At 51.5% G+C, this 10,394-nt stretch overlaps 1 protein-coding gene across 1 annotated transcript; it reads right to left on the reverse strand.

Moving 5' to 3' along the window:
- Window positions 1-3,840: 3,840 nt before the first annotated feature.
- Window positions 3,841-8,554, reverse strand: INHBB (inhibin subunit beta B; the record flags this gene model as incomplete). Its single annotated transcript, XM_082483511.1, has 2 exons — window positions 3,841-5,503; window positions 8,152-8,554. 2 exons carry the CDS (start codon window positions 8,552-8,554, stop codon window positions 4,728-4,730), a joined length of 1,179 nt encoding a protein of 392 aa, XP_082339637.1. The 3' UTR covers window positions 3,841-4,727.
- Between the last annotated feature and the right edge of the window lie 1,840 nt (window positions 8,555-10,394).

Genomic DNA, 10,394 nt, shown 5'->3' on the forward strand with positions numbered 1-10,394 from the left:
CAGGGTGCGCAGGGAGATTCTCCCTGTGTTCGTGACCAGGTTAGGTGTCTTCTCCTCTTGTTCCGATCTGTCATGCAGCATTCGTGGGTTTTGCTAAAGCAAAAAAAAAAAAAAAATTATTTTAGAAATACTGAGAATGAGCTGAGCCCAATCAGGATTTCAAGAAAACTAGATTCAGGTGTGTCTTTAGTTATATTGGTGCTAGCCTGAATTACAGCTGCAGACTCTAGGGGGGCTACCGCAGACTGACACCAGTATCAACAGAAACAGACTCTCCTCCTAGACAAAAATTTGTATTTCTGATCCATTTTGCAAACTGTTCTTCAACCCTTCACACGAGGAACCACTCCAACCAAAAATTATTCTTAAGAAGGATTCGTTCGGTGGGGGTTTTCCCTCTTCTCCCAAGGCAGGGGGAGTGCAGCAATTAATTTCAGCTGCTGACTTCATCTCTCACAAGTAACAAAGCAAAGGAGGTGAGACTTGGCAGTTTTGGAGAAGGTGTCTATTACGTGTGGAAATACGTGATGTATGCAGAGTTAAGCCACCAAGTGCTCTGTTGCACCACATCGTGACAGTCACCCCATTCACACCATCCTCACTAACGCCAGTGGGATATCCAGGCACAGGGCCGGGGCTTTTGCCTGTGTTAGAATATTCTGAAGGACAAAGATTTCAAAAGCAGCCATCAAGTTTGGGCCTCTCACTTTTCATTTTGCTCGGTTTCAAAAACGCAGGAGGTGGAAGCTGCAAAAAGCAGTGTTTCCGCAGCCCCCTGCAAAAAGCTGGCAAGAGCAGCCACATCTCCGAAAAATCAAGCCCGAACTGTCTCAGATTTGCCCCTCAAAATGAAAGGCCTTTTTAATTTTATTTCATTTTAGCCTTAGGAATCTGTGTGACAGGTTGCTGTTGGTCCCAGGGCTCGGGAATACCTCACTGTTTGCAGCCTGCCGAGCAGCGAGCGACTCCACGCCGCAGAAAACTCGAAGCGTGTTCTGTTCAGATTGATTTCCAGAGACCGTTTCACACAAAATAAAAGGACTTGAGAACCCGGACTACGATCCAGCTTTTCCCATTGCCGGGTGACGCCCCTCACACCATACTGATTCGTGCTCTTCTTTGCGGTTCGATTTCTGCCCCGTGAACATCAGGGCTGTAGCTGCAAATGGGGGAGCAGGGGAGGCAGGGGAAGAAAGGGGTGAAAGCATTCTGCCAAGAAAAGGGGTGTTCTTTGCTGGTCTCTGTGAAAAGACTTCAAGATCCTGGGCGTGCTTGTGGGTTTGCGGTGGGATGCAGAGCACAGTCCTGCTCCTCGCTCCTGGCTGCCCAAGCCCATGGCATCCTGCCTGCCAGCGGCTACCGGCTCCCCGGGGCTATGGGTCCAAAGCCCAGGTCGAGACGCTCCGCTCTCCTCCCGGGAGAGCACACGAGTCCCAGCCTCCGACAGAGGGCTTGGCTTCGACCCCAGAAACCAACCACTTCCAATTAAGAACGCAACCTAACCGGACCCAGCCTCCAGGGCCCTGCATTTCCCTGGGCAAGATGTCTTAATATATCCCACTTCTAAAAGCGCGGCCCAGTCTTATTAATGAAGACTGTGTCGTATTAGGTCAAACGTGCCTTCAGACTGAAGGGACACGTGTTTGCCACTGATTTCGAGGGGACTGCATTGAACTCACCAGCAGCAGAGCTGACCCGGGGAACAAAGGCAGGGGAGAAGGCTGCCAAGGGACGGAGCAGGAGCAGCGGGCGGTGGCTTCGACGATAAACGTGCCACTCGAGGTGGTGAGAAAGCTATGAAATATTCAAAAAATTTGGTCCGGGGGACAAAGTTCTGTGCAGCAGGTTGTTGACACAGCCACAGCAATTTGCTCCCGGAGGTCTCCCGAAACAAAGCCATTTAACCCCAGTGCCTGGCTTTGGGGAGGGGTGGGCAGAGCTACGCTTGAATGTGAATTGTAACTAGAACCCATCATTAGTGGCAAGGACTTGCTTCTTCAACACTTTCCAGGTCTCAGGGTCAGATCTAACGTTTGCTAAGTCAACAGAAGTTCTTCTGTCAGCTTCAGCTGGCATTTGCTCAGGTCTCCAGGAGGAAGAATTTATCCGTGAAGATCAATGTAATCAATACCTGGATATATGCACAGCTGACAAGAATTTCTATGAGTATTTTTCAAAATCTTTGGGGTTTGTTAGTTAAAGGGGACATATTTAACTCAAAAAACCTCTGCTTGGTACCTGCTACGGGGTTTTTTTTTTTTTTAAAAAAAAAAAAAGTAAGTTCATCAAACTTAGTATTGACCTTTTTTTCCTGGAAGTGCTTTCCACGTTATTTTTTTTTTACTTCTTGTAACCGACCAGGGAGTGACCTAGACAAGAAGTTACATTCTTACTCAGCAGGTGAACCAGGAACTTGCTGTAAATGACCCGCAGGTATGCGGAACAGCGCTGCTCCTGCGCCCAGATACCCTGCACTGATGCAGATAGAAAGAAGCAGATGCTGACACGCATAGACGGCAACAAAACTAGAGTGTAACATTTTTAGGATCGCAGCTGAGCTCTCAGACAAGGCTTTCTGCAATGACTAATACGACTACGGTCTAATGCGACAGTTCGCCGTCTGCAGCCGCATTCAGTCCCGAAAGCAAGCAAGTTTCTCCAGATGTTACACACTGGAAAAAAAAAGAAAAAAGAAAAAGAAAAAAAAAAGAAAAGCACATCCAGTTTTCAATCTTTTTTATTTATTTAAACTGTACACAAATGTAAAATACTTCAACAGCAAATCTAAGTGAAAATTGTTTGGTTTAAATTATTATGGAACAGAACCTAAAAGGAACTTTATTAAATAAACATAAAAATTGGATTTAAAGGATGCACATATTGTAATGTATTCTACAATAGTCTTTTTTTTTTTTTTTTTACTCTACGTTCCATGTGCGTATGGTATAGAAAAGACACTGAATAGAACAAACAGAATCCATTTTGTACCCTGAAACAATTGGTAGGCCTCATGAGGGATTGCTCAGTATGACTACATGATATATGATGGCTTTGCCATCTCATAAAAATTATAACTAATATGTTGGCCTCTTTGGTTCCAAAATTTATGTATAATACATTTAACTGTATTCATTTTTTGCTGCTATAAAAATAACATTTTTTTCAAATGGCAGTTTTTTGACTAATCATGCAACTAAATCAGTGCAAACATTAAAAGCAATCATTCGCTTTAAAAAAGAAGCAAAAGATTTAATTTCAAGTATAAAAAAATATAAAAAAGTCATATCATAAGTCCAGTTTTGTCTAGTATGGGTCAACACTTTAAATTGCATAGCTCATGCGGCACCTGTTTACCTAGATAGTGAGCAAAGATAAGTGCACTATCAAGTACCACTTTTCAAGGCATTGAAATTTGCAAGTGCTATTATACGTGCATTCAAGCAGTTTGCAAGTGCTATGCTGTATCATTATTTTCTGATCTTTATGGCCATCCTCGACACCTCCTGGTAAGGAAATTGAAAGCACTCTCCTCTCTCCTCCTTTCCAAGACTTGTTAAAATGTTCCTCGCCTGTTATTAAAAGCACTGCATTTTTCAGGACGTCTCCGCTCTGTTACTGTCACTGCTCTTTAGGGTTCATTGGTTCAGTCGTGGTGGCGGTTGCTTGTTTGCTCGTCCCCCACGTGACGCGTCCTTGCCGAGTCCCCCATTGAAGAACACAGATTGCAACTTTGACTTTTCCTTCTCCGAACAGTGAGAGACGCCAACGGTCAACACAGTCCAGATACGGTATCGGATTCCCTTTTCCAAGACACGGCAGGTACAGCCATCCACGGGTCGCTAGTGGGCAGTTAAACCACCGGATCACGCCAGCCCAGCTTGTGACTTTGCAACGGTCAGATGTTAGAAATACAGCAGTTGCTTACGCGTCTGTCCCCTTCTCTCTCTCTCTGATGGTACCACGCGATTCCTTACTGGAAGTGCTGTAGGAAGATGCGGGTATCTGTGATGTTTACATTTAGATAAATTTAAATAAAGAGGAAGTGAATACCTCCCAAGGCAGGTGTCCTGCAGCTTCCCATTAGACCTAAGAGGTGACGGTCAACTTTTTTTTTTACTTTTTTTTTTTTTCTTTTTTTTTAATTTTCTAAGTTTGGTCATTTCGACACCTGCGTGCAAGAATACGTCGTGTTCTCGCAGTCTGTGCTTTTGCCTGAGCAAAGGGAGCTCATTTCGGTGTGACTTCACCGGCAGGCGGGGAAACAGCTGCTCAGCCGTTCACTCGTACTGGCAGGCATTTAGGTCCGTCGTCACTGGTCACTGACTTTCTATGCTCATGTCCCTTTTCCGAGCTGCCTCGTGTGTGTGTCTGTGTGTGTGTATGAGCGCGTGTTTGTGTGCGTGCCCACGTTTCGTGTGTGTGCGCGCGCGCGTGTATGTGTGTGTGTCTTTAAGATATTTCATAGCATTAACTTATAAGTGGTAGAATATATAAGTGTCCAAGATCCACAAACTGCCACTGTCCTGACACGAAAGTGAAATGATTTTTTTTCTTTTTTTTTTTTTTTTCTTTTTTTTTGTCAAACTTTTCCACAGTGACTTTCCAACACTGATGCCTGGATACACAGTGAAACTTCCTCCAACACCATCTCGTACGGGAATGTTTCTCTCTCTCTCTCTCGCCCTCTCTCTCTCTCTCTCTCTCCCCCCCAAAAAACACACCTTAAATCAAGCACAACCACATTCTTCCACAATCATATTGGGAACGTCCCTTTTCACAATGTTGTATTCATCATCAAAGTACAGCATTGACATTGTGCTAAGTTTGGTTGGAATGCAACAGGAGTTCACGGTGCCCGGGTTCAGCCCCCGCATTCGGTACTGATTCACGACGGCGGTGTGAAAGGAGGAAGCCGACCCCGGGACGCCGGCCAAGTAGGCCGGGCAGCTCCCTTCACAGTAATTCCCATAGTAACCTGATGGTGCTATGATCCAGTCATTCCACCCAATGAGTCTAAAGTCAATGTAAAACTGTTGCCTGCAACATAGATTGGTCCTGCCATCGCACTCCAGGCCTCTTTTCCGGATCCTGTGTTTGTTATCGGCGAGGCGGGCTTGCACCACTAAAAAAGGCCGGTGGGATTCCTCCCCGGGGTCCACATAAATTGGCAGCACTGAATACTCTTCACAGCCCTCACATTGAACATCCAAGTTCAGTCTCCTTTCTCCTCTCTCAAACAGAGCCTGGATCGCCTCTGTCATGGGAAAAGTGTGCCAACCACTTCTTTTGAGATCAACTTTCTTTTCAACCACATTCCACTTGTTGCTAGTGTCCGGGTCTTGGAAATAGACTTTGACTCTTACTTTTCGCCTGCTGCCTTTCTCTAAGACATATGGAAGCAGCTTCAAGTAAAGCCACAGGCTGGCTTGAACGACAAACAAGTTCTGGTTCCCTTCATTCGAGATGAAGAAATAGAGGCGGACTCTAGATGAGGCCAGATCGTCTGCAAGATAAGGAGAGATCAGCAAGATTAAGTCAAAAAGGAAACGTTAGCTTGTGTGCCATTCTGGATTCAGGGACAACGCTAGAGCACAGCGGATCGAGGGAGCGGCGGCGGGGCTGTGCCGGCCAGAAGGCACGCACCGAATCAGATATCCCCAATTTGCAATCGAAACGCATCGAAAAGGCACTTCCCACAGCAACGTTCACCACCGGGCTGTAGTCAGATGTGTCAGATCCACCGACACCAGTAAGAGCTCTCCAGAATACGGGGGGTTTCCAGCCAGCCAGCTTTAAAGACGCTACGGCAGCACCTTGAAAAGACCGGCACTCGGACTCTGCTATCTCGTCGGTTTAAGAATAGTTTTAACTTTCAGCTACCCGCCGATTCTCACGGGGAGAGCCCTTTCAATAACCACTGAAACGCCAATGCCAAACCAGGGATTTTGTTTCGATTTTCACATATTCTCGTCGCAGTTTAACAGAGAGGATTCATGAGACGGAGGGGAAAATATTTCAGTAATGTGCCTGCTTGTCCGGCAGATCAAGCTGCCCCCCACTTAGCCTGGTAGAATATCTGCTGTTATTAAGCGTTTCGATCTCTTCCTTTTCGCCCTGAAACGATTAACTCCCGTACAAGGCGAGGCAATGAAGCGGTTGCTCTCGCTGTACCGCCGTTACTGACTGTTCTCAATACGCTTTTCAATGACACCAGAATTAAAGGAGCGAAATTATCGCGGAAAACCAAATGTCACCAAATGTCTGACATAACCCCTTATTTGTAAACAAAAGAGCCTGGCTGCATGAAATGTTTCCGAAATACCAGTGGCCCTGCTGCAATTTTTTACTACAGGTCCTAACCGAATTTGGCGTAGGTGATAAATGTGCAAGCTGGCCTTTACGGCAGAGATTGTAATTCTGGTCCTTGAATCAAAGCCTCCCAATCACTGTTTAAAATTATTGCTGGAAAGACATTTTCTCATCTGCCCTTATCTGTTTCACTTCTTTCTGTGCAGAGCCAAATGTAGATATTTTTTTCTTCCTTCTCTTTTCCTAAGAATCTTTATTATTTTTGTCATTCTCTGAATGGGATTTTTTGCGTAGTCGGTGTCTTCATTTGTTACCCTAGATGCCTTTCAAATGTGCCTCCAGGGCCCATTCCGTACCTTGTAATATTTCAGGGACAAAAATTTTCACTGTGTTTGCCTACGTTTTACATAAAGTCAATTTTGGAAGTGTTACAAAAGCCAGCGATTGATTGAATACTAAAGGGAAGGACAAGCCCACCCCAGATCTCCCAAGAACAGCCTATTAAAAAATAATAAACCCAAAAATGTACCCTAAGAAAGCCTTTTACATACTAGTAAATACACAACTTCTTTATAAACTGTGGCGACAGTGACAGAAAAAGAACAGTACGGTGTTGCTGCACCGATCCACATCACTTGTGTTGTGTGAGATTGTGTGTGCCCATAAATTTTGTATGTGAATATAACAAGCATATGTATAATGCAACAGATCCCATAGATACTGTAAATGTATATGCCTTTGGTAAGTGGGAGGGTAGATAAAGAAGATGAGTGGGCAGTACACAGGATAGAAAGAGATTTATTTTGTGGACAAATGATATATAGATGCCACAGGAAGATAGAGAGAGAAAAAAACGAACTGAGCGATAGAGTGATGAAGGAAAGGAGAGATGGGCAGATAGACAGGAGAGAGCTAATCTGCAGAGCGACGGTGTTATGGCCAGATGTGCAAAGTTCACAAGCACAGCGGTTGCCTGGATAAACTGCTGGAAAGCTACGCTGAAGGGATTCAGTGACACATAACTGCGATGGCTGGACAGGGCTGAGATGGCCGGTGGGGATGGATGGCACAGTTAGTAACTGGACAGACGGACAGAGAGGGGACAGGCACGCTTGGGACGAGGTTGCACGCAGTGGACAAACAGACAAGGCCAACACTACGAATGACAGCTAAATAAATGGGAAACGAACGGAAAGGGGGGACAGGCGAATGCAAGCCTCAACAGACAGATGCACGCAGTGAACCAGATGAATGCACAGGGCAGGCAGATGAGGCGAGGGATGCAAGAGATGGAGCGGGACAGGCGGAGAAGGGACAGTTGGGATGCACAGGGACAGAGGCAAGCCGCGGTGCGGCTGGAAGGTCCGACGGAGGGAAGCCGCGGGGCGCGGAGGGATGGAGGAGGGCAGCAAGGGCAGTCGCTGGGCACAACCCGGGGAGAAGCCCGGACACAGGGACACAGGGACACAGGGAAGGAGCGGGCGGACAGAGTCAGGGCGAGACGCTGCGAGGCAGAGGGAAGAGCAAATGAGGCGGAGGGCGTGCGGGTGAGCCCGGCAGCAGGCAGGGGGACAGGCAGGGGACACAGCGGGCCAGGCAAGGGCGGCCAGGGGAACGGGCAGGGGTCAGGCAGGGGGACACAGAGAGGGTGGGCAGCAGGGCAGGCAGAGGGCGAGCGGGAGGGCTGAGAGGGGGCGAGCCGGGGGACTGCGAGGGGCAGCGGCGGGACAGGCAGGGAGAGCGGCGGGGCAGGGGGCCGAGGCAGGCCGGGCAGGGGAGAGCGGGCGGCGGGGAGGGGGGGGGGGGGGGGGGGACGGGGACGCGGGGCCGATCGGCGCCCACCTGTCTCGGCGAAGCTGATGATCTCGGAGACGGGGTCGTGGGCCGGGGGCCCGGCGCTCGCCTGCCCGTCCAGGCTGGGGATCTCCACGCGGCCGTCCTCCCGCACCTTGCCGGCGTGCAGCTTGCGCAGCGCCGTGACCATGGCCGCCTTGGGCACGGCGTGCGTGATGTTGGGCCGGTCCCGCATCTGCAGCCGGCTCAGGATGTGCCTCTTCACCGCCTCCAGGAAATCCCCGTCCACCTTGCCCGGCTCCTCGGGCCGCCGGAAGCCGCAGGAGGTGCATGTGTCCTGCGGGGAACCGCCGGCGGGGGCCGGCGGGGTCGGGGTGGCCGCGGCGCCCAGCAGGAGCAGCCCGCAGGCCAGCAGCGCGGCCAGCACCCCCCGGCGAGCCGCCCCGTCCATGGCGGAGGAGCGGGGGGCCGAGCTGGGGGCCGCCCCGAAGCGCCGCAGGGAGCCCGTCTGCAGGCAGCGCCGCTCGGTGCGCTCCGCGGCGCGGAGGGGGCGGTGGCAGCCAAGCTGGGGGGCCGCAACCGCTCCGCGCAGGGGGGGAGCCGCGGCGGAGGGAGGGGGCGCCCGGGGAAGCGGCGTGTGCCGCCGGGGAGGCGGAGGGGAGTAGGGGGGGTGGGGATGGAGGGGGGGGGAAAGGCTGCACACGCAGGCACCGAGGGCGAAGTTGGGGGGTTGGGGGGGCGGGGGGGGGGGGCAGCAGGCTTGGCGTGCACGGAGAGCCCGGCACCACGGGGGAGGGGGACGGCAGCAGGTGAGGGGGTGGCTGCGGAGCCCGGGGAGGAGGGAGGGAGGGAGGGAGGGAGGGAGCGCGGAGAGAGCCGGAGGTGCGAGGGGTAGCCGGGGAGCAGGGAGGGGGGGAGGCGGCGGAGCGCTGCCCCGGTGCCCCGCGCCGCTTCAGAGGGGCATCCCCGGGCGCAGCCGGTCCTGGTCCATCGCTCGCTTCGGCAGGTCCGGGCGGGCCGCGGAGAGGAGCTCTTTAGTCCAGCGTCATTGAGGGGGGTCAGGGAGATAAACGAAGCAGATTTATATACAATCCAATTTATAGCCTGGAAGGAGGGGGGGTGTGGGGGGGGTGTGGGGGGAGAAATGCCACTTGTACCCCCCCGCCCACTCCGCCCCCGCAAGACAACAATCCACAGGCCGTGGGTGCAGGTCTCTCAGCAGGTCGGCTCCGCGCCGCGCCGCGCCGCTCCGCTCCGCTCGGTTGTCCCCCTTCAGCGCCCGCCGCTTCTCAACGTGCCATCAAAGTTGACCCGGAGCATAGCTGGGGAGGGGGCCGGGGGCGGCGGGGAGGGGGTCCGCGGCTGGCAGCTCCACAGTTGCGTGTCTTCTTCTCCCCCTCCCCTCCGCCCCCCACACCTTCCCACCGCCCCGCTTATTATTATTAGCGAGATGCTTTTATTTTCAAAGCAGCGCGGAGGGTCCGGAGTCCGGCGAGGATGCTGTTGCTGCGGAGGCGCCCGGCGCGGCCCCCCCCCGCCGCGGGCAGCGGCACCGCACGTTGCGCGGCCGCGGAACGGAGAGGGGAATCGGCGCGATCCCGGCGATCCCAAGGAGAAGCTGCACGGATCCACTCGGTCAGACCAGCTCTTCGGCTCGCTCCCTCGCTCGCTCTTTTTAAACAATATCTCCCTTGTTGGTGGTTTGGGTTTTTATTATTATTATTGTTATTATTATTTTAAGTGTGATTGTTGTTGTTGCCGCTGCTGCTGCTCCAGTTAATCTGTCTCTCCCTCTCTCTCTCTCCGCGTCTTTTTGATCTTTCGCTCGCCTTGTGCTGGCTTGAACGCTGTGTTTTGTTTTGTTTTGTTTTGTTTTTAACGCGTCTGATGTTCCCTCTCGGATCTGCAGTGGAAGGTCTCGGGGAAGCGGCTCGCTCCTCGCTTATCTTCCTCTGATCTCCTCCTGCTAATTTCCCCCCCCTGCAAAATCACGACATTGTGGCACTTTCTACTGAAACTTTTATACAGGAGTTAAAACCACGTGGGAACTCCAACCTATAACAGAGACGCCATGGGTTCCTCACTATTTAGGAGATTAAGTTAAGTCTTTTGCCCCCTGGGCTATTACAGTAACTTCCTGATGTGGAAATATTAACTATGCTGTTTCTTTAACTCCCCCCCGTCCCCTCCCTCCCTCCCTCCCTCCCGGTTCATGCAAACACACCCACCGCACACCGACCCGCGTCCCCGCCGGGACGGACGGACGCACGGACCCCGAGTGCCTGCACACC

This window comes from Vanellus vanellus, assembly GCF_965231255.1.
Source record: "Vanellus vanellus genome assembly, chromosome: 5".
Taxonomy (NCBI): Eukaryota; Metazoa; Chordata; class Aves; order Charadriiformes; family Charadriidae; genus Vanellus; species Vanellus vanellus.